At 34.7% G+C, this 25,650-nt stretch overlaps 1 protein-coding gene across 1 annotated transcript in view; it reads right to left on the minus strand.

Moving 5' to 3' along the window:
* Window positions 1-25,650, minus strand: part of LOC129216229 (methyltransferase-like protein 17, mitochondrial) — an 82,012-nt gene that overhangs the window by 47,038 nt on the left and 9,324 nt on the right. The window contains exons 2-4 of the mRNA XM_054850426.1: window positions 18,530-18,692; window positions 14,483-14,608; window positions 10,007-10,106 (exon numbers count right to left, since the gene is read on the minus strand). Coding sequence (XP_054706401.1) covers window positions 10,007-10,106; window positions 14,483-14,608; window positions 18,530-18,692 — 389 coding nt within the window. The remainder of the gene's footprint in view (window positions 1-10,006; window positions 10,107-14,482; window positions 14,609-18,529; window positions 18,693-25,650) is intronic.

Consider the following 25,650-nt stretch of genomic DNA (forward strand, 5'->3'; position numbering starts at 1 on the left):
TTTGAGGAAGTGCTCCATAGCATCTAAGGTACATCATTGATGTTGGTGGGGGAGGAAGGAGGGCAATAATAATAAAATAATAGTAGTAGTAACAATATTTGTAATAATAATAACAATAATAATATTTGTAATGGTAACAATAACAATATGCAAATTAGCTGTTCAGATTCAGGGTTAAAAACCAACATCTTTTAAGCTTTTAAAAGAAAAAAAAATTTTTTTTAATGCTAACTGACTAACCAAAAACATATTTTTTTAATGTTAAAGATAACTTATTTTGCAGATTTTCAAACAACATGTATCAGTTTTAGGTAGCGCCAAGATTAGCAAATATAAATTTGCTTTAGATACTAGGCTTAAAAAGTAAAATGCTAGATAACATTTTTAAAAAAAAAGCCAAAAAATATTTTTATTCTAAAAAGTCATGCTTTATTATTAGTTGCGTCACCTAGTTTTGCAGTCTACCTTAAAAATAAAAGTTATATCAAGTGGCGCAGGTTCAACAATTAGGCTTAAATAATAGAAGAAGAAAAAAACAACAAAAATACTGTAAAATTTCCTGTCAAAATAATGACTCTTAAATTTCGCAAACAGCAAATCTAAAAATCCTGAATAAATTAAACGCAACTATCTTAACACAACTAAAATCCTTGATTATCTTCTACTGGCAGTAAAAAAAAAAATCAAAGGGGTAAAATGTTACCTCAAAGCAAAAACAAGAATTTTATTTGTTCACAGTCGAGAAAAAAAATGACAAGAGATCTTTCTTCACGCTAATTTAAACTGAGCTCCTTGGCAAACAATTAATTTCCGATTTGATATGGATGTTCCATTAGGCTTGAAAATGCTCATAACTTTTTCCTAGTGATTTTACAACCTTGTTTTTTTTTTTTTGAAATTCAAAGGAAGTAAATCAACTTTAAGGGTATTTTTCGCTGGCTTTCGAATGAGACTTGAATTAAGCAAATCGGTGGACAATTTTGGGTCTTAAAATTAAAATTCAAACAATGTAGTTCTTTTTGGTGTTCCAAACCCCCTTTGTTCCTTATCGGGTGCCCAAGTACCTCCCTGTCAAATTTGGTCGAGATCCTGTGGCAAATATACTAGGGGGAGGGTGGGGTCGACCATCCTCTCCATGACTGTCAATTTCTGAAACCAATAATATTGAATTGAAGAAATTACTATAGTTGAATATCTAACCCAGTGATTCCCAACCTGGGGGCGATCAGTTCCAACCTGGGGGCGATAGGGGGGAACCGGTATTCGGATACCTGGTAATGGGAAATTCTTGACCTTTCAAAAACTATATTTATTAAAACAAATTGGTACACAATTCAGAAATATCTTTCAGAATACCAATGTTTAGTAATATCAAACCAAGCATATTGCACATATCAAATCAAAGAAAGTCGTTCCCAGAAAATAAGGCATGTATGATTTACAGCTCAGGGGTCGATCCAGGTTTTATTTTTTGGGTCCCCATTTTGTGAAAAAGCAAAATATTTTTGTGAACTTTCTTTATTTTTGTGAAAAAGCAAAATATTTTTGTGAATTTTCTTTATTTTTGTAAAAAAGAACTTCTTGTGATTTTTTTCTTGGAAAAGATTATATAAAAGCATTTTTAGCTGTCGTATCGTTATAGAAAAGCATTAGACAGGTTTCAGGGGTGATTGCAAGTTCTTGAAGAATACCTGAAAGCCGTCTAGAGAAAATGCGCTGGGGGAGGAGGGAAGTAAGACCCTTAATATTTTATTCGTAATTTGACACACATTACATTTATTGTTTTTTACAAATATACATATGCAAGGCACACTTTCTTAAGGTGAAAGTCTCACAATAGATTTATTGTTTGCCCCTCTCAAATACTTTTAGATCAATGAAAATTGCACATGCTGCTGAACGTAATGATAACTCCCAATAAATACAATATGAACAGACTCAAAGATATCACATATTTCTTAACACAGAAGAATGTATGTGTTTGAAAAACTTAAAAGTAATTAAAACCCAAAATAATACTGCACCAGCATTCAGCGTTTAATGTTTTGACATTTGACGTTCTTACAGAGTAGGTATTTTGTTTAAAACTTTGCAATTTAATGATGTTAATAAATATATAAAGAAATTTTATTTGTTTGCCACTTAACAAGGTACAATCAACATCAAAAATGCGAAAAATTCATTTACCATGGCGCATGTAAGGAAATCAAGATCTTCGAAAGAAATAGAAATATAAAAACAGCATATAAAAGAATTTTAATTTTAGTAAAGTTATTTTAGAATTGGATTTCGAAACTCAACACAAATTAATACTAAATATATATTGCGTAATCAAAGTAAAATTTAGGATTTTCCTGAAAACAACGGAATTTTGGTATTTTCAAAGATAAATGCTTTGAACTGAAATGTGGGATAAATACGTGGCATTCTTACCACAAGTTAGCAAATGTTTTTTCATTTCATTGTCATCTAAATTTACCCCCAAAAATCTAACTAGAGATTCAAAATTCTCAAAAATGGCCCATTGCTTCATGATTATAAGTACAAAATTTGAATAAACTTACCAATCAATTTTCTTTTTTTCTTTTTTTTTTTTTTTGCTTCATTTCCAATCTCTTCACTTTCAGATTTTTTTGAGAATTCCTTCTTTAGCACTAGATTTTTGTATATTGACAGCCTCTCTTTGATTTTTGCTGCACTCATGTTTTTTTAAAAACTCTATAGGGTGACAGCTTTTCTTGGTATCAACTCCAATATTTACTCAAGGTTGATCAAATCACTAACATTCATGAAAGATGAACATATTTTGCACAAAAAACCCTTAGCTGAATAACTATAGTAAAGCCAGCTATACACCTTTTCATAATTTGCAATGTACTTTTTATTTATTGCATGCTTCTTATTTCCATTTGTACTCTCAAATACAATGCTAGAATCATTATTTGATGGCTCAATCTCAATATCATCATCAGTTGAAGTTGCTCCAGATTCACTTCCAGTATTTTCTGCTCAAAAATCGTTATACTTTCGCAAACTGCCTCACTGTCATTTGATGTACTATCTTTTACCGCATTTCTCGAGCCCTCCAAAACGGGAACATTTGCGTTACTGTTACTGCATGATGAAGTGGTGGTAGCAATTTTATCGGGGTTGTTAATTGCTGACTTGAAGAAATTCACAATATTTTGGGACCGAACGTTCGAAGAGCGAAATTTTTTAACATAATACGCACAATTTCGGGAGGTACCTCCCGTTGCAGGACGTCCTCGTTTCATATTATTAATTTCTTGAAGAATAATTTTCAACGAACAAGCAATCTCTCCAAACTGAGATTATTGCGGCTGCTATCTCCAGCGCTCCATTATCCGCTAAAATTATCTATTATCCGCTCGCACACAAATTATAATTGAATAGAATATCAATTTATTCTTTGATGCGCCTAAAAAATGTCCTCTTAAACACGCGAAGGCGCGAACAAGCTAACTACGAAAAATATCGTCTGCGCTCCAGGATCGCAGATGATCTGTTGCAAAAGAAAAATTAATACCGAGAAAGAAAACGAACTGGAATAATATACAATTACCACATTTTTTTAATTTATCGTCTGCAGAGTACGCGATTCCCACCACTTTTTAATAAAATCCCACTCAATAAAACTTCCTTTGCGCGCTGTTCCCGTTGCTCACCATTAGCGGACATACGTTAAAAAATTGCGAAATTGCTCATCTGGAAGTTTCATATTTATTTTAAGAAGACAGCAAGATTAAATAGAATGACCGACGATATTTTTCAGCTGGCATTGTATTTTATCAATAAAAGAAGGAATCTAGGAATAAAACTACAAAAAAATAATGCCGTTATTCTTTTGGTTTACGCTCATGCGCCAGTATTCAATGCGAATTTCTATGCAATTGATTAAAAAAGGAAAATATAAGATTTTCGAGTGTTCTTTTTAACCTTCGTTCGGGAATAATTTTCGGAAATTTTGCTCGTCCGTTCCATAAGATACCCCCCCCCCCAACTATGAACCTTAAACTTTTTCAAAATAAACTGAAGAAAATAGGAACAAATTGAAAAAACAGGTGAATATTTTTAAAAAAATTAAAAAAAAAGAAAGAGGAAAACTAGAAGATCTGCAACTGGCAAGGTTTCAATTTGAAACTACTTTTGAGAATTAAAAGTGCATAATTTGGCAAAATAATATGGATAAAGGAAGGATGCATGCAACTAAGACACAATTGAAAGTTACAATGATTCAAATTAATATTTAATTCAGAAGTATTTGGTCATTGAAGCAAATCAAACCAACAGAATATAGGAGATTAATTTGCCGTGGCGTGATATGAGTCACTCTTCAATTCTGATAGCCAAAAATGTCTATTTGAGAAATATTCTCAACAATTCGATTTGAAAGCTAAGTGAAAACTAAGTGTAAATGTTTTTACTCACTTGTATTTCTTTAATAATGAAAAGGCAGTTAATCTTGTCCCTTAAAGGACGCTTGTTTCAATTCGCGTACGGGAGAATCAACCTGTAAACATCAGAACGACTTCGAACGACGTGTTTCGTCAGGAAGAAGGATGTGACGTCAGAGCACGAGCGGAGATGATGTAATCTCCCGATAGCTCCGCGGCAAATCGAATGTTCTGGAAGCATCCAGACTGAACTCTTACGTAGGCATATCCGGCGTGACGTGCATAGAGTGCGCTGTATTATATAAGCAGGGGGAAATGAGAAGGAGATCACTTCTTCTGCTCGCGTTTCTCATTTTCGACTGACGATAGTCGTATTTTTTGAGAGGATCGTTCGCTGTTGTGGCGACGTCCTGCACTTAGGGGATGGCTTTTAGAGTTTCACCATGAGAGTTAGGGACTTAAAATTTTTGAAACATTTTTAGGATAAGTCAAGTTAGGGTGTCAAATGTGTTTTTTTGGAGGATGTTCCTTTGGAACATGAAGGATGTTTTTGAGAGTTGAAATTCCTCATATTTGTTTATACATTTTACTCATGTTATAGTTTGTTTTACAGTTGTTAATTATAGGATAATTATAAATAAAATGATTTAGCCATACAACTTGAATTCTGACATTTCATTCACTTGATAGCTACAGAAATGTGAAACAGAAGGCATCTGCTAAACTTAGTGTTTACCTTCCTTGCGGGAGTTAGACAAAATTTGTTAGGTCAACAAATTCGCACTCGTGGAACAGCAGAAAATCATCGAATCAATTCTTTATCACGTGCTCATTATTTTTCTTGGATTTTCGCAAGCCACCAATCACAAGCGTCCCTCTCTCGTCCCCTCCCCCCCCCTCTGACACCTCACGCAGCAGGCAAAAAGATAAGTTGGGGGAAGGTGGAAGAGGGGGTATGCTTCCGCGTAGATGCGTACACATTTGCGGTAAAAAAATATTGTGAAAAGGCTGCCTTTTTATAAATTTTTGTGAAGGGGCTGCTTTTAGGACGCGGAATTTTGTGAATGGGGCCGCTTTTGCGATGGGGAATTTTGTGAATGGGGCCGCTTTTGCGACACAGAATTTTGTGAAAGGGGCCGCTTTTGCCATGCGGAATTCTGTGAAGGGGCCGCAAAGCGGCCCTAATTTCGCGCTGGATAGACCCCTGCAGCTCAATCAAATCTGTTCGGATAAAAAAAAAATCCCAAAAGCGAAAAATAATATAATTTATTTTATTGCCGTTTTCACGAGGAAGAAAAAAAAATCTTGTAAGCACTGTCTGACCGTTGGCGCCAGCATATATTTAACGCCTGAAAAGTGGATGGATATGTGTAGGAATGGATTTTTGCATTTACTTATCAGTTGTCATTCAGAATCTTGCAATGAGCGTATAAACCTCCTTATGTAGTTTGTATTGTTTGATTTAATTTAGTGAATTTATGTTTAATTGTGTTATGTTTCTTAGTGTGGAAGTTTGATATGAATTCGAAAAAGAAGTGCCGGCAGTATTTTGCAGAGTATTTAAAATTTGGTTTTGTCACGTCACCGCAAAATGTGCAGTTTCCGCATTTGTGCGATAAAATATTTTCTAGCAACTAAGCGATGAAGCCCTCGTGAATGAAAGAGCATTTGTCAAGAGTACATAGAGACAAAGTAAATAAACCTCTTAGTTATTTTCAAGACCTCAAAACAAAAGCGGATAATCGGTAAAAGGTGGGTGAATTACTTAGAAGACAAGCAACAGATCTTGACAAAGAGCTTCTTGCTTCTTACGAAGTGTCTCTTTTGATAGCAAAGTGTGGTAAGCCTCATACGATTGGTGAAAATCTTATTCTACCCGCTGCCCAAAAAATAGTTGAAATTTTGCTTGGTGAGGGCTCCAGTAAAAAGATAAGTCAATCTCTCCTCCTGAGTAACAACACAGTTTCCAGGAGAATAGATGAAAAGGCTGCTGACGTTGAGTGCAAACTCATAAATGTTTTGAAACAAAGTAAATTTGCACTACAGATTGATGAATCAACTGTGACAGATAACAGAGCTATTTTATTAGCTTACGTGATGTTTATTAATGAACTGAAAGAGATAACTGACGAAATGTTGTTCGCTAGAACTTTGATTACTGATACAAAGGGATCGTTGATTTTTAAAGTGGTAAAGAATTATTTTGAAGAAAGGGAATTTCCATTGACAAATGTAAGTGCTTGCGTCGCAGATGGTGCCCCTGCCATGGTGGGTCGTCATATTAGGTTTCTTGCACACCTTAAAAAAGAAGTGCCAGAAGTGATTACCATCCATTGTGTCATTCATCGTCAACACTTGGCTGCAAAAAAATTAAGTGGTGTTTTACACGAAACCTTACAATTAGTCATTACTCATACCTGCCAACCTCCGAGAAAAAAAATCCGGAAGATTTTTTTATTTTTATCCACAAGATTTTAGCGCAAAATAAAATCAAACAGGACACCTACCCTCTTTACATTTAACAATATATTAGTTATGAATTTCATATCAATTGAAATTACTTTCGTTTAGTAAATATTACTTTTATTGCTTTCTTTAAAAGTTTGGAAATAACATTTGTTACTCATCTTAAAAAAAGAACGAAGCAAAAACAGCTTGAATTGAGAGAATGAGAAGATAATTGGCGCCGAAATTGTGCCCCTAGTTGTCCGCCGCGACGCATGCTTTGATTGGATCCCGATGAAGTCATGCGCTGTATCACTCAGTGAGGTCATAATCTTGCCTCGCTTCTTCTCGTGCCATTCTCTTATGGCAACCTTTCCTTGGCTACTTGGCCTAAAACGCGGTGCCGCATTCCACAAAAGTATCTTTAGCGCCAAAATTGGCGAGATAATTATTTTTCCTACAAAACGTGAAAAATCCAGAAGATTTTGCTCATAACCGGAAAAATGGAAAAGGACATAAAAATCCGTAAAACTTCCGGGAAATCCGGAAGGGTTGGCAGGTATGATTACTGGTACTAACAAGATCAAAGCTAATTCTCTCAATGATTGCCTGTTTCGAGAGCTCTGCCATGAAAATGATGAAAAATTCAAGCGCTTGCTTTTACATACGTCTGTGAGGTGGCTTTCCAAAAAAAACTGTTTGCGCCGTTTCTTTGAATTATTCGACTATGTAGCTGAGTTTCTCGACTTGCATGATCCTGCTTTAAGTGAGAATTTGAAACAGCGCAAATTGGAATTTACATATCTCACAGATATTTTTGAAAAAATGAACGAAGTCAACATTAATCTTCAAGGAACCAAGATGAACCTCATCAAAGCCAAAAGCATAATTTCAGCATTAATTGACAAATTCGAAATCCACAAGGCAAATACTGGCCGTAAAGAATTGATCCTGTTTCAGACTCTAAAAAAAGTTTAATCGTGGATGATGAACTTCCGGAGGAAAATTTTTTAATTTTTATTGATCACCTTGATCAGTTAAAAAAGAACATGGAATCAAGGTTTGCAGATTTGATCAACTTACAAATTCCTGACTGGATTTTAGAACCATTTAGTTTTGAAGATTAAATGAACTGGAAAACTCTTTGCAGACAGAGTTTATGGATTTTAAATTTGATTGTGAATCAAAAATTACTTTCAAGCAATACGGTTACGAACTTGCCTGGGTGAAGCTTTTGGGTACTTACGCACAACTTTGGAAAAAAGTTGAACAGCTCCTCATCTCATTCCCCTCAACATATTTAGTTGAAAGAGGATTTAGCTCTGTAGTGCAGCTTCTCACGAAGCAAAGAAATAGATTGGACACCTGCCTCAAAGGGGGTCTCAGATTAAATCTCACTAATATAAAGCCAAACATCAAAGCTTTAACGGAGTTCCATCAAGCACAAGGCAGCCATTAAAAAGGTTAAAAAAATAAAAAAAAAATCTTAACAGTTAAAATTTTCAATTTTTTCTGGATTTCAATTTTTAAAAAAAGCATGCTACTGAAAAATGTAGTATTCTTATTTTTGCTAAGTATGTAAATGACGTTGGTTAGTTAAAGCGCTTCAAATTACGTTCTTTCTTTTTTGGGGGGGGGGGGGGAGAGGGGGGTTAAGTATAAAAAAAATCAGTTTTAAAGCTAATTATTGCTTTATCATGCACTTTTTGATGCTTTAAACTAAAATTAGGCGTTTAGTAACATTAATTTTTACTAAAATCAGCGCCATCTAATTTGTGTTTTTAAGGGAAGAACGTGGGGGGCAATAGGTGTGATTTAACTTTCAAAAGGGGCGATGGGCCAAAAATGGTTGGGAACCACTGATCTAACCTAAAGGTTAGGTTTGCCCCAACTATAGCAATCGCTACTATTTTTAATCAAGTAAATTCCACAAATTTGCCTTCAATTAATTTTAGACAGTTAATGTAGTCCAGAATGGACAGTGTTAATCCACTTTATAATTTGAATCTAAGCTCCCCCTTTTCTTTTTTTTTTTGCCTGATTGCAGAGCACTTGACATGACTTTTATTTTTGAGGTAGACTGTGCAATGCCGGGCAATGCCAGCAAGAGAATTAAAAAATCAAATTATGCAATTTAACTATATAGTATAATTCCCAAATCCAGTAAAATCCAGTATAGTGCACTTTGGCTAGCTTTGTGGTTTAACACTAGAACGACTGACATTTTATGTATACCTAGAAAGACTGAAGGGGCCAGTGTGGCCAATACCCATTTTTGTAGTGAATTCTTTTAAAAATTCTTCCTGAGGGAGTCCACATGCCTGATACACCTTCTTTCATGACTAAATAAAAACTTAGTACTTAATTATTTTTAGTTTTTCTCTCTATACAGGGCAAAAGGTTGAATTAGTTTTCCTTTCCAAGAGCAATGGCCACCGTTAGGATGGTAAGCAGTCGGTACTGTTTATAGCATTTGGATATCCAATCGGCTGCATAAAGAGGAAGTTACAGGTTAAACTAGAGTGAATGGCATTTTTTTTATGCTACAACAATTAGGAGAAAGGAAAAAAATAAATTTTTTAATTGTCAAAATGCTTAGGGGCCACTGTGGCCCCTCCCGTCTTTCTAGGTATAAGGATCAATATTAACAGTACTATGAGGTGAATGATTAAATGATTAAACAAGCATTCAAATAGTGACATATAATGAAAAGTCAGAAAATTCCATTAAGTTCCATTAGGTATTATCCGAGTTATTAAACAACACACTACGCAAGGGGCCACATAGGCCCCTCCGTCTTTCTAGTGTTAAACAACAGCTGCATTTACAAGAACAATCTGGTACTTATTCATTTCAAATACTAATCGTCGTTTAAAAGCTTTGAATTAAGATTGGATGATGAGAAACTTTCAAAATGTAATTTGCCAAAGAATTATGTTGAAAAGGTAAAATAGAGTTTTTTAAACTGAAAAACTAATTGTTTATTTCTGAAAAGTTGTCCGTTTTATAAAGAATTGTGTTTTATAGGTCGCCATTATAAGGGTATTCTACTGTATCGGCAAAATGCAGAGATGTTGGAATAAACTGGAACAGAAAAACAAAACAGAACAATAACAAAACAAACAATAAAAGAGAGGGGAAAATACTCAATAGGCCTCCAACGATATAGCTCAGTGTGAATTTTCTTCCTCATTTGAGTTATTTCTTCTTTTTTAATAGAGTCAGGTAATTCTTCAAATGTTCCATCTAAAAATATTGCAGTGTTAGATAAAAAAAGAAGACATGAATTTTTACTTTTAATTGAAAGAAGTAAAATAGTTTAAAACAACTTTAGACAGTGTCAGAAATAAGCTGTCCTCAGTCGCATTTTGAGAACAAAAATTTTGATTCTATCCCTAGGTTTAGAAACCTAGGTGCCAAATTTGATGCCCACAGTTTTGGATCATATCGAAGTTTCTCTTTCTCAACTGATCCTGATTGATACCCGCAACTGACAGAGGAATAAATTTGTGAAAGTAATTTTAAAATACAATTAATTTTGTGTTTGAAAATATTTTTCTTCTGTATATTTTAGATTTTGTATAATTTGCAGCCAGTAAGGTGCAACACTTTTATTTAATAAAGAATTTCATTATTTTGTATTGTGAGATGTATATGTTTGGTTCATTAAAAATAGCATCTATATTGCTCATTTTCACGCCTAGAAACTTATCATAGCTGTCATCATGCATGACCTCTAAATTTAAATTCTTATTTAAAGACTATTCACTGACTTTAGAAAAAGGTTTGCTCATGAAATGCACCAATTAATAAGATTCTTTGCAAAAATTAAATGAATTGCAATAAAATGACTCAACCTTTAATGACATAAAGCTAAAAATCTTTTCAAAAAATAAAGCTGAAAGTCAGTCTGGATGTCTGTGATGCGCATAGCACCTAGACCGTTCCGCCGATTTTCATGAACTTTGGCACAAAATTAGTTCGTAGCATAGGGTGTGCCCCCTCGAAGTGATTTTTCGAAAATTCGATTTGGTTCTTTTTCTATTCCATTTTTATGAACATTTTCCGAGCAAAATTATGGGTATTACATGGCAAGCCAATTGGCGAGAAATTCACCATACATTATTTGTAAATATATAGGTGAACCAAAAGACCTTTTAATTTTCTACTACGGGCAAAGCCGTACGGGTAACACTAGTACAAAGTAAAATTGAAACAAGATATAAGTTTTACAGAAACAAAATGCTGTGAAGAAAAACCAACAAACAAAAGTTATGTAAAAGTTTAAGTAAAGAGCGGTTCATAACTGATGCAAACCTTTTCCCAAAAATTTGACCTCCTTCCATCCTGTCTCACAAGTGGCCCCCATTTCTACCTTATCCTCTCCCCCTTTGTAGCTTATTGTTATAAAAAATGCCTGATGTGACACTTCTTGTTACCCCCTTCATCTCCCTAATCACAAACTGTCACAAATTTTATGAACCTCCCCTACCCCCTAAAAGCATGTCACCATTTGTGGACAGCCACTAATTACAGATTTGCACTTGCAGCAAGATGTTTTAATGAGAGACGCTAAAATTCAGGTCAGCTGAATGCCTTGGTTTGAAACTGACATATTGGAAGACTTATATACAAACTTGATCCCACACAAGCAATTGAAAAACCAATTATTACACATTGAGCAAAATTCATTCAATGTTTATAGAAATTGAATTTACATTCCATTTTTTAAAATTATAACCAGGGGTTTTTATTAACATTTTACTGTGCCTGTATTACATAGTTTTGTAGCCAGATTTTGCAAAGAGTATTGTATTCTTCTTTTGACTACACAGGGTTGCCACGGAAGTTCAAGAATGAAATTCCCTGACATTTCCAGGTTTTCCAGGTGGCTTTGAGAAAAGTTATCGATCTCCACCTTCATTTTGCAACATTAATATATACATCTCAAATTTTGATAAAACTTACCTCATTTTCAAACTTTACAAACAATAGTTACCAAATTTAATTTACTCAAGCTGAAATAATCAAAAGTATGTACTAAGGGTGGTTCAATTTTTTTTTTTCTCTCAGCTCGAGTCCAAGACACCCTTATTTTTTTTAGACTTACTAATAGTATTGTGCTGTAAAAGTTTTAGCTTCTTACTCAAATTTTAAGAGGGTGCTCAATGACCCCTTAATTTAACATTAGCTCTAGCATAGAAAAAGTCACAAATTTAGAAACATTTAATTTCCCCAGCTGTTTTTTTATGTAGGTAATTATTTTATTGCAATGAATATGCATATAACTCGTGTAGATTATAGTATGTAACATTGTTTTTTCAGTTCAATGTATTTTTTAACCCCCTCCTCATACTTTTGAAGTTTGAGGGAGAGGGTCGAGCACCCTCTTACAGTTGGAATAGGAAGTTAAAATTCTTCCAGTATTTTACTATCCACAAGTCGAAAAACATTGAGTGGTGTCCTGTTTTCTAGGACAAACCTTTCTTTTTAAGTGTATTTTTGAACTACCCTAATGTACTAACACAAGTGAAGCAAATCACTGTAATAAACAATTAATGTAAATGTAGCATATCTAATTTTCAATAGCGAGGAGCCACTGCCTTACATCAAGTGAAAGAACTGAAAAAATAACAATTGTGACATCTGTATCACAAAAATAAAGTTAATTGCTAAAATAATCTGAACTAAAAACTGATGAAACCTAAACTTTTTCAATTATTGCCTTCTACCCCTCCAATTCATTGAACTCAAAGCGCTTTTAGACTTTGGCCTTTAAAAAAAATCATGCATCTTTTAGCTTCACATATTTCCCCTGTTTGTTGCTCATAAAACAGGAATGCTCCCCCCCCCCCCAAGTTCAATGGCACCCCCCCCCCCCCCAATATTTTTGAACGCCTTAGCGCTTTTTTTTATTTTTAACTCTCTTTTTTTATTTATTTTTTTTACCTATTTATTTTTAATTATTATTGTTTTGAAAGAAAAGTGTGCTCGCCCCCCAATAAAATACACACACACAGATGAAAATAATAAAGTAAAATAATATGAGTAAATAATCTGAATAAAAATAAAGTAAAATAAATAATTAACCCCCCCCCCCCCCCCCAAATTTTGATGGCGCAACTTGCGCCATAATCACTCCTGTGGGCACCCTGTCATAAAGTTAAATTTTGAGCATTGATCAGAAACTTCTCTGATGTGCAGATTTTTTTTTAATCGGATTACTTTTATTTTGAAAGAAAGAAGCGCATTGGAAGTCTTTAAAGATCACTACCAAAATACTAAAAGATTAGCGATAAAAAAAAACTTCCTAAGTTTAAACTTGTCTAATGAACTAAATTTACAGAACAAAATTGTTTAGAAGAATACGATTTCATTAATCAATTTAAAGAAAAAATATAAAATATGAAAAGATTATTGCAGCTCATTAAGAACTTCAGTCGCATTCGCAGATAAAACAATATGCTGTGTATCATAACAACTTCAGAACTGCTGACGTAAACAAGCAGCGTTTAAACAGAGCCCGCTCAAACGAGGAAGAAAAGAAGTACCTTCTGCGCATGTCCGCCACGGACTGCTATGGCGCACGCGCCAATGGCAGAGAGTTGATAAAAAGAACTGCAGGGGGAAGAAGAAAGAGGGGAATGACAAAGCGACGAATGGGAAGGGAATGACAATGGGAAGAATGACGGCGAAAAAAACAAGGCTGAAAGTTTTTTTTTTTTTTGACGTCATAGACCGCGGGCCGCCTAAGAACAATCGGAAATATGCAATTTTTCATTTTCCCTGACATTTCCCTGATTTTTCGGCCATTTTCATTTTCCCTGATAATTCCAGGTTTTCCCGGTTTTCCCGGTGCGTGGCAACCCTGCTACAGCAGGTCACAGGCAGAAAATACTTCTGCCATTATAATATTAATTAATTCCAGGGCTACAGAGTCCATTTCGGGCTGATCTTGGAGTAAAAGAGTCTGAGCCAGGGGTCGAAGGGGCAAAATTCCAAGAGTCAGGGTCAGTCATTTTCCTTTCTAAGTCTGCAACTTTGCCAGTGCTTGCAGAGTAGAATAGGGACTGATTTTGAGGTAAAAGTGTCAGAGTCTGAGGCTATAAAATACCTGGAGTCAGTCATTTTCCCTCCTATTCTGCATCCCTGGTTAATACACAGATTTTTGTTATGTTTTTATTGTGAAACAAAATTTACATTATCATACTAAGATAATAATTTTCATTGGTATTCCTGCAGATTACTTACTGGGGCTGAGGTAATAATTTCCCCAGTTTTAAAATCTACAAGAAAGATGGTTCCAGATTGCCTCAAACTAAGTGAAACATAAATTTATTAAATGCTGCATCAGAAATTTAAAAACTACCCAAAAGTTTTGGATAATTTCTTTATATCCAATAATCCAATTAGTATCTTGTTTCTTAATTATGAGTAAAATTTGAATTAACCTTAACAAGTTTTTTTTGTTTTGTTTTGTTTTCTTATGTGAGTGTTTTATGTTTGGACATCAAAATATAAAATAATAAAGAGTAAATCATCAGTAGCAAAAATATGAGTTTTTCAATTTCCAAAGAAATTTCACACAAAGACTGCAAATAACAAAATAACACTAAGCATACCTCGTAAATGAGGATATAACTTTAGCAATCTTTGTTCAATTTCATCAGATTCAATAGGCAACCTGCGAGATGAAAGTTGACTCCATAACTCTGAAGCTGCAGTCTTAAAATATCTTACTTTTTCATCTATGAGGGATAAGATCATCAAGATGTTAACAAATATAACAAACAAAATGTCTCAAAGAAAAGTACAAGGAAGATAGTTTCAAAAAAATTAAATAAAGTAATACTTCAACAAGTTTTATGCCTAAACAAAATTTTTCATATAGCTCAGCATATATTTTGCTATGTCTTTAATTTCATTTATGTAAATGCTATTTCATTCTAGACCATTAAATGAAATTCTCAAGTTTTTTCTATTAATTTTTACAAAACTTTTTCTAAAAGATATTATTTATTAAGGAAATTCCGAGCATAAAATATAGAAATGCTTCAACAAGTTTTATTCCTTGATGCTGTTAAAATTTTCAAGCATATAGGATTGTGTATTGTGATTTTTACTCACTAAAATACTATTTAATTCTCAAATATTTGGACAAAATTCAAACGTTAATATTTGCATTTATAATAAAAAAAATAATAATAATATATGAGGCAATGAGAAGCAAAGGGATGTAACTGAACTTTTAAAATTTTGAGCAAAACTCACTCAAATTTCAACGCATAGGTAGGCTTTCATTCAGGGTTGGGTTTTGGATTGTTTGAAACTGGTTTAGGACAGGACAAGTGGTTTTTACTGTCCAAAGCTGTCTAAAACTGTCCAAAAGTATGCTAATCAATATGTATTTACTGCTATATTTGTAATGCATAAATACAAATATTAATGAGATTTAATTTTATATATATATATATATATATATATATATATATATATATATATATATATATATATATATATATATATATATAAAATTAAGCAAACAAAATTACAAATATTAAAGAAATTATAAATAACAAATGATGATAAAAAGGAAAAATGCAAACAGCTATTAAGTAGGAATAGATAAAGAATGAATCCAGAGCTCATCAGCCATGGAGGATTCATTAATTATGGTCAAAAGACCAAAATTTTAACTATGAACTAGAAGAGAATGTTTAAGCTCCAGTACATGCAATATAGAGTAACAATGGGCAAAAGCACCACTTGCTAAGCTAAAAACAATAAACTAGAGCTCAAACCTAAAACTAAAAGCAGGGGGTTTCGCCTCGACTAATTAGGAAAACAAGTTCCGATAATTAGCCTTCCACGGGACAGTACCTGCCTATAACAAAATTGTCTTACCTTGAAATCCACGTAAACAAAACCAAATCCATTGTTCAACCTGATAAAAAAACATTCCATTTGTCAACAAAACATTAAGCACATAAAAACAAATCCAGAAATCAGTCCATAGACATACCGAGTCACCTGTTTCGCACATGTAAAAAATTCATCCACCCCGGTGATTCATAAAAAATGGTTTGTCACGGTTGTATCATACATTTACACAGCTAAACAGTTTCAAAAGAAGCAAAATGCTCATCGAAGGCTATACTTAAGCAAATGTTTTCAACTAGATTTTTAGGGAAGTTATTATTAAAAAGTAAATTTTTGAGTACTGAAATTTCTTGCTTAAATGCAGAAATGGTATTGTAAATTCTTTTAATTCTGATAGCTTGCGAAACAATAATGCCAATAAAAACCTTTTTACTTAGGCAGGAGGAAAAATCTTGTAAGCTGTTAACTGTGAAATTGAATTCGCGTCTTTTATCATAGATTGTAGTGGAACAATTTGAGTCAATTTGTATGTAGATATCCAAGAAATTAAAGCTATTTTGATTTGAACTGGTCTTTTTAATTCACACTTTGAATTTCTTTGTTATGATCTTCTGATCTACAAAGTTGGTTCCACTCAACAACATCAAACTTACTACTGCACCTTTAGTTTTTTGCAAAAATCCTTCGACTATTTAAACTTTTCAAAACTACACAGTAAACTTTTGGATTTTTTTCCCATCAAGGATCTACAAATTGTCTTCAGCTACAAATTCAATCCTCCTTTCTCAAAAAAAATTCTAAACTATCAAGAAGTTGCAAAAAATTTTGATAAATATTTGAACTTTGATTGTAATTGTGCTAATTTCTCTAATTCCATCTTCTTCAACTCTGATCTTGGTCATATTCTGACCGGAGATTTGAATTTTTTACAAAACAAAAAACTCATTAAACTTTTTAGTTTGGGTACTAAATATCGGCCTAATTTTCGTATTAATTTCCTAAAAGCTTTTAATAAGCTTACATTTGAACTTGAATATTTTTTAAGAAAAATCTCCTATTGTTTTAATGTTCCACTTAATGCATTTCTTGAATATAGACACCACTTTTTAATTGAACTGAAATCACGTTTACGTGATATTGTTAACACAGAATCTTCATACTTACATCTCTCTGCTGATGAAAATAATGCCATCAATGATTTTAAAAAAGCATTTGTCTTTACAGTTGTTGATAAAGCCAGTTCTAATTACTCTATCTGCTGCAAAAAATTATATGCTAATATTTTAAAAAATGAACTAGAAAAAACCACCACTTATGTTTCCTCCAAACTTAATGAATCCTCCATCATCAAAAAATTTGCTGCTGCTTACAAACTTTTTAAATTGCCACGTCCTGATTCTGTTAACTTACCTTACTTATATGCAATTCCAAAATTTCATAAAACACCTGTTGGATTTCGCTTTATTTGCTCTGCCACCAACACCATTGGAAAAAATCTGAGTGTAAAGCTTGAACAGTTTCTCAAAAAAATTCTTGAACAACTTAAACTTCAACAAATGAATTGGTTCTGGATTGTTAATAATAGTGTTGAAGTCATCAATTTACTTAATATGCTTGATATAAATTACTTAGAAACTTTTGATTTTGAAAACCTCTTCACCAATATCCCACTCATTGAACTTTTTTCCTCTGTTTCAGAACTTTTTAATTCAGTCAAGGATTCCTTTGATTTTAATGAATTGTTTTTTCTTGGTCTTTTTAAATTTTGTATTTTCAATAATTTTTTCAAAAATGGTAATTCATGTTTTCTACAAATTAATGGCATAGCAATGGGAGCTAATTTTAGCTCTACATTGGCCAACCTTTTTCTTTTATATTATGAGAGAATATATTTAATTGACAATCCTTCCTCTACACCTTTTTGTTGCAGATACATTGATGACCTTTTGTGTATAAATTTTCCTAATTTTTCTGAACTTAGCAAAACTATTTATCATAGTTCATTAACGCTCAAAAAGACCAGTTCTAATCAAAATAGCTTTAATTTCTTGGATATCAACATACAAATTGACTCAAATTGTTCCACTACAATCTATGATAAAAGACGCAAATTCAATTTCACAGTTAACAGCTTACAAGATTTTTCCTCCTGCCTAAGTAAAAAGGTTTTTATTGGCATTATTGTTTCGCAAGCTATCAGAATTAAAAGAATTTGCAATACCATTTCTGCATTTAAGCAAGAAATTTCAGTACTCAAAAACTTACTTTTTAATTATAACTTCCCTAAAAATCTAGTTGAAAACATTTGCTTAAGTATAGCCTTCGATGAGCATTTCGCTTCTTTTGAAACTGTTTAACTGTGTAAATGTATGATACAACCGTGACAAACCATTTTTTATGAATCACCAGGGTGGATGAATTTTTTACACGTGCGAAACAGGCGACTCGGTATGTCTATGGACTGATTTCTGGATTTGTTTTTACGTTTTTAATCAAGGACGTAACCCAGGTTGAGGACGTAACCCAGAAATTTTCCCTTTTTTTTGCATGTCATTTCATAGGTAACGTATCAGTTATAAAAAATAGGATATTACCCTCAAATACCACCCCCAGACTAGGGCTCTGGATACATAGAGGAGGTAAGTAAAAGAAAAATTGTCCCCTCCTTAAAAAAGTTCTGGACCTGCTGTTTCAGCAATGCATGGTAATCCTGAAGTTACATGTTCAGGTGGGTAAAAATTATCATAGAAGAAACATAAAAAGTGAAGCATGAATTTTAACTTTCTCACCAGGTATCAAATTGCGGACAGCCCCAATCAATTTTTCAGGTAAGACTACAGGTGGTCTTTTCCTGGCACCTGGATGTCTCCGATGTTTGATTTTCCCACTGTCAACTTCACTTTCAACTTCAGGGACCAGTTGTAACGTATACTTTTCAGCATAGTAATTAATCTAAAAGCAATTCAAATTCTTTTTAAAATTTTACATAATGGAAAAAATACAGTGTCATTTCAAAATGAATTTACAGGCAATTCTTTCAATGGTTACTTTTACTGTACAAATGTTTAACATTTTCTCAAAATGCATGACCAATCCATTGCAATAGTACAAAATACCAAATGTTCAGATATATCATGATCTGTCCCTAATTATGGCAATGCTGTGAACAACCCATGTGGCTCGAAGATAAAGTCTTTAAAAAAAATTGGGCTGTCTTCGGTTGATGTGAAGGTACAGAGGACGCTTCCTTCTTCCTGAAAAAACTTCCAAAACAGGTGCTTTAAAACCCTTTGAGGGGCAGTACTTGAAAAAAAATTAAAATCTACAAAAAAACTCACTTTTCATAATGTTTTAGCATCATTGAACTGATTTTCATTGGAAAAAAAAATTAGAATTTTTTTTTAATATTGGAACCATACGTTCTCAAGACGAGGACGCTGCCCGTCTGGAACAGAGAAAGCACAAAACGCTGTGCATAGGAAAAGCGCTCTTACAGGCACTAATTCAACTATGATATTTACATTTTTACTGATTTATTGACTTTTAATCTTATGATAAACACATATTCTAATGCAATACGATGGAAATAATTGATATATACATAAATACAAACGCAAAAATAATTTAGCATTTTCGAAAACAATTGTATTCTTATAATTTGGTTCCATTTTAAGTAGTATAAATGTATAAATAAATATATACATATAAATATATTTATATATAAATATAAATGTACTATATATATATATATATATATATAATATTATAAACAGATACTTGAATATAATACGGTTGTAATAGATCGCATATATAAATAAAATTGCACGCAATCAGTGAAGATAAAGTTAAAAGCAGAATAATATGCATGTATCTATATGCAATATTTATAATTATAAAGCTAAAGAGAAATCTAAGGGAACTAGTGCTGCCATCTATTGACTGATGAGAAATGACATACTGAACCGGGGCAATGTCTTCACAGTGAGGACGTATAAAATAAATGTATATTTCTCAATGTTTTTGCACTATTAAAATTTGGTAAAGACATTTATGAAGTCTTAGGAGCCTATAAAAATAAAATTTGTGACTAATATTTTTAACTCTGGGTCTTACTACTGAAAAAAAAAAAATCCTCTGACCCTAAAAATTCGCACATTTCAAACCTCTCTCAGAGAAGGAAAAAAGACTTCAATGGTGCTGACATCTACTGAGTGAAAAAGCAACTATAAGGGTTCTTTAACAAATCGATAGTTTTTTTGCAGAGAGCTATATATATTTGGAAAAAAATTGTCAAATATGCGTTCTCAAGGCGGGGACGCTGCCCTTGAAAGGGTTAATAATGAATTTCAGACATTTAAAGGAAACTTGCGGCCTGCAGGGTCCCAACACGAAAATTTTGCAAAAGTGTTATTCAGAAATGTTATTTCAGACTATTTTTGGGTGACTTAAAGAGGAAGGAAGAGGTTTGGAGTTTCTTCCCAGTAGATTTGTTAGAACTGATGAATTCCTAAAAAACTCAGTTTTAGACTTTAAATGGAAATTAGAGGGATGACCCTTTAAGATTTTTTTCTAAATTAAAATCATAAAAACAGAAATTTTATGTTACCTTTACTGACCTAAGAGTAGAGGTCATAAAAGAGATTCTGAACTTGTAGTCACAATAACACAAATTCAGGCCATTTTTGAAGTTAGGTAAAAGAGGACGTTAAGGGGAATTGTTAAGAAGTTCTCCCCTAAAACTTTTTTGAAATTGAAACCTCAAAATTGCAAGATTATGCTATCTTTGGTAACATTACGGTTTGGGTGATCTCTATGGGAATTATTTGAAATTAAAATGTGAAAAACATCTAGAGAGTGATCTTTGATGATCAAAGAAGTTCAGAGGCGGTTGCATGACTGAGTCACAGTCAGTGTTGCTTTTTTCAAAAATTAATCCTTTGTACCTGAAGGAGGATTATTCTGCTAGAATACATTTGGATTTTTCATAGGCATTCTTATTGAGAATCAACTTTGAGCCCCTTATTTCTTTCTGAAACACAATGACGCTTCATTATTTCACATATCAAATCAACATATTTTTTTCACCAAATTGTACCTCATCGTCTCAGATTTTGATGAAATTTGGTAGAGATAGTGTTTATTCAGCTACGGAAAAATGTATTTTCTTTCACTCAAAACCTTGGTGATACAGCATTGTAAAAGTACCAAATACAGTGAAACCTCCCTTAACGGACACTCCCGAATAATGGACACCTCTAATTAACGGACATTTTTGCAAGTCCCAGTCCCTCAATATAGGCCATTCCATGTAATTCACTCTGAATAACGGACACTCCGAATAACGGACAGTTATTTCACAAAAAATTTCCCTTGCGATCGTAGCACTTTCGTTTTTTTTCTCTTAACAGAATATCTTAGTAACTGTTTGCCTTACAAAGCTTTTCATCCTCCATAACTGATATCCCCCCCCCTCCCGTCATTTCCTTATCACTGTTTCTTGGAATTAAATGGGTGGTAATGGGCAGAGGCAGCAATTGGGGCTTAAAAGTTGGGGGCAGCAAAAAATGAGAAAGAAAAAAAAAAGTCATAATTTTGTTACAGCTAGTTTTGAGAGTATTGAAGCAGATAAGTGAAAACTGATGTCAGTCTAACAATTAACGTACGTTTTTCTTATGATTTTAATGAACTTCGTACACAATAACTTTTCAAAAATTAAGATAAAAAAGAGGAAACTGGGCGCTTTTTCTAACTGGGGTTCTCGGGAGATGCAATTGAGCAGACCAGCGCCGGCGGTAGTAGTCGGCTTTAGGGTGGCATGGTTTCGTTGGGTTGTTTAATTTTTAGACATGAAAAAGATTTGCCCATATTCAAGGTCATATTGCCAAGTGTCAATCATGCAATAGCGATACTCGAGATAAAATAAATAAATTAACCATAAAAAGTAGAGATAAAATAAATTAACCATACAAAGTGTGTGGAGGGGAGGGGGGTTGCTCCACCGAATCACCGCCGTTGGTAATGGGATATTCATTCCCTGAGATGAATTGAGAGGCAAGCGAACCTGTTTTTCATGCAGCAATTGTAGCTTTGCAGTTGCAAACTTTCCTAAAGGCGTGTTGATTTAGTTGATTTTTTTGTGTGACAATATTGTTTGAGTTTTAAAATGGCAACTAAAAGAAAGTGACTGACATTGAAAGAAAAAAAATCAATATTTTGGATGTTGCCGAAAAAGAAAAAATAAGTGTGCGTTGTCTTGCTGATCATTTTCAAGTTGGGGAAATTCAAATCAGCGAAATTTTAAAAGATAAAGACGAAATTAGAAAATTGTGGATTGCGAGTTTGAATGAAAATTTTAAAAATTTAAAGTTTCACAAAACAGAAACCAGTGAAATCGACGAGGTTGTCATGAAATGGTTCAGAGCTGCTCGTGCAAAGAACGTCCCAACAAGCAGGGTATTACTCCAAGAGAAAGCCAGGAAAGTCAGGGAAAACTTTGGAGATAGACTCTTTTAAGGCGTCAAATGGATGACTTGAAAAATTCCGAACACGGCACTACATTTCTTTTAAATCCATTTGTGGCAAAGAGAAGTCCGTTAACCCAGCTCATGTCATGGATTGGATAGAGAAATTGAAATCGGTGTGCAAACGATAATGATGAGAAAAATATTTTCAATGCTGACGAAACTGGTCTTTTTCATCGCATTCTTCCAAACAAAACCTTATGCTTAAAGGGAGACAAATGTAGCAGAGGAAAGATATTGTAACGGATTCGGTGCGACTTCCACTTTCTTGAAATGAAGACACAGTTCTTGATAAAAACACAGGAAATTTATTTACACTATGTACAGGAAAGATCTTCAACAATTGCTAAATTATTCATCAGCAATTAAGCAATTATCACACAACACCGTAAACTCAACGTTTACACACGTATTTACTTCCAAATACGAAAACAACACAGCGAAATGCCTCGCTATAAACAGAGCAAAAATCTTCTCAGTTCGAAATATCAATCGAAACTAACTGTTTATCCATCGCTAACGGCTTAAATACACCGAAAAGAAATTTCACAAATATTCCACACGCTTCTGTAAAGTAGTAGACCGTTATCAAATTTTATCAATGAACAAAAAGGAAATAGGGGTCGTATACTTTAGCCATATGAAAAAGGGGATGTATATTCATTACGGGAAACTATTTACAGGTTACGTTCCTACAATAATTACTATTTACAGAATTTGTAACATTGCCCCCTTCCTAAGGACTGCACGTCCCGGGCAGTACAATCCCCAGAAAGGGTGCCAAACTCTCTCACAAGTTTACATATATACATATATTACAGTATATACACATTAATTAATAACTAACAGATACAGAAAACACAATAATAACAAGAAATATTACTAAACATTAAAAGCAAAAATTACCTACAACTTTTATGTTATCAACCATGGCTGTTTACGTAATACTCATGAACTATGGCCATAGTATGGGGCTAACCGATCATAATGTACAACCCTAGGTTTTGCATTAGGTGATTTTTGGATCCTCACTACGACGTTTTTCAGTCGGTTAAGGACTTTGTAGGGTCCATCCCAATACGACTGCAATTTGGGTGAAAGACCTTTCCGTCGGATGGGATTCCATAACCAAACCTTGTCGCCTTCGTTGAATTCATGTCCAGTAGACCTTGTGTCGTATCGGGTCTTCATCTTCTCCGCCGCGATGTTGATTCGCTCTCGTGCGAAGTTATGAACGTCTTCCAACCGGGCCTGGAGATCCTGGATGTACTCCTCAGGCGATGAAGGCGCATCCGGAGGACGACCGAAGACGAGATCACAAGGTAGCTGAAGCTCTCGTCCGAAGAGCATCTGAGATGGGGCATATCCGGTAGTCTCGTGGACAGCACTGCAGTAGGCCAGCAGGAACAAAGGTAGCTTCTTGTCCCAATCCTGTTGATTTCTGGATACCATAAGTGAGAGATTATTCAGGATTGTGCGGTTAAATGTCTCCACCATGCCGTCCGATTGTGGGTGTAGTGGTGTTGTCCTAGTTTTCTCAATTCCGAAAATTTGACATAGGCCCTTAAACACAGCAGAGATGAAATTCCTCCCTTGATCGGAATGAATCTGCAAAGGTGTTCCGTATCTCGAGATCCAATGTTGGACTAGAGTCTCTGCTACGGTGGTAGCCTCTTGATCTGGAATGGGATATGCTTCCGGCCATTTGGTGAAGTAGTCGATCGAAACAAGAATGTATTTGTTCCCATCAGCAGTTCTTGGTAGAGAACCCAGGATGTCGATCCCAATTCGTTCGAAAGGAGCTCCAACGTTGTACAGATGTAGCTTCCCTCTGCTTCTCTTCTTCAGTCCTTTACGAGCAGCACAGGCGTCACAAGAATGGCACCACTTCTCCACGTCATCTTTCGCCTTGCTCCAGAAGAAGCGATTCCGAACTTTATTGAGGGTTTTCAAGACACCAAAATGTCCTCCAGTCGCACTACTATGTATTTCTTTCAGAACATCTGAAATCCTTGATCGGGGAAGTAGTAACTGCCACCTAGATGTTTTGCCGTCGTCAGATTCCCATTTCCGGTGTAGCACGCCGTTCCGTAAATGGAGTGAGTTCCATAAAGCCCAGTATCTTTTTGTTGCAGGACTGAAGATGGAAACGTCCTGCCAGCTAGGGCATCGACTGTCACTTTCCATGAACTCCAAAATTGGTTTTATGTCGGGGTCTTCCAGTTGATCTTTTCGAACTTGGTCATCACTCCATGGATCAGGTTCTGATGATGTTGGAGTCACTGTCACCTGATAGGCGGTAGGGCTAGTCGTTCCATACTGTTTCTCGATTCGGGAACAATAGTGGCAGTTCTCAGGACAGGGTCTCCTTGATAAAGCGTCAGCATTACCGTGAGATAACCCTTTTCGATGCTTGATCTCCATGTCATATTCCTGGAGCCGCTGTATCCATCTGGCTATCTGGCCTTCCGGATTTTTTAAGTTCAAAAGCCAAGTTAATGAGGCATGATCTGTCCGAAGCAGAAATTTTCGGCCGTAGAGGTAATGATGGAAGTGTTCTACAGCTTTCACTATGGCCAGTAACTCCTTTCTGGTGACGCAGTAATTTCGCTCCGACTTTGATAAGCATTTGCTCCAGTAAGCGATGACATGTTCATTTCCGTCAATTTCTTGGGATAAAACAGCTCCGATGCCCTCGTTGCTCGCATCAGTGTCCAGGATGAAGGATTTTTCAGGCTGAGGATAGGCGAGGATAGGCGTTGATGTTAAAGCCTCCTTCAGTCGTAGAAATGCATCTTCGCATTCTTTGGACCATTCAAACTTTTGCTTGTTCTCCGTCAGCTTATGCAAAGGTCGTGCAATGTTGGAAAAACCCTTTACAAACTTCCTGTAGTACGTGCAGAGCCCCAGGAAACTTCGCAGCTGGTGGATGTTTTCGGGACGACTCCAACTCTTGACTGCAGATACCTTTCCTGGATCGGTTTGTACACCTTCAGAAGAGATGATGTGACCAAGGTAGTTCACTTCCCGGCGGAACAAATTACATTTGGACGGGCTTAACTTCAGATTGGCTTCCTTAAGCCTCTGCAGTACCTTCCTAAGATTTGCCAGATGTTCTTCGAAACTGCGTCCCACGATGATGATATCGTCTAAGTAGACCAGACAGGATTCGTAGGAAAGTCCTCTTAACACTGTCTCCATAAGACGCTCGAACGTAGCTGGTGCATTGCAGAGGCCGAAGGGCATCACTTTAAACTCCCATAAGCCTTGTCCAGTTGTAAACGCTGTCTTCTCTCGGTCATCAGGGTGTATCTCAACCTGCCAGTAGCCGCTCTTCAAGTCCAGAGTAGAAAACCACTTGTGTTCGGAAAGAGTGTCCAAGGTGTCGT

The sequence above is a fragment of the Uloborus diversus genome, chromosome 2 (genome assembly GCF_026930045.1).
Source record: "Uloborus diversus isolate 005 chromosome 2, Udiv.v.3.1, whole genome shotgun sequence".
Lineage (NCBI taxonomy): Eukaryota > Metazoa > Arthropoda > Arachnida > Araneae > Uloboridae > Uloborus > Uloborus diversus.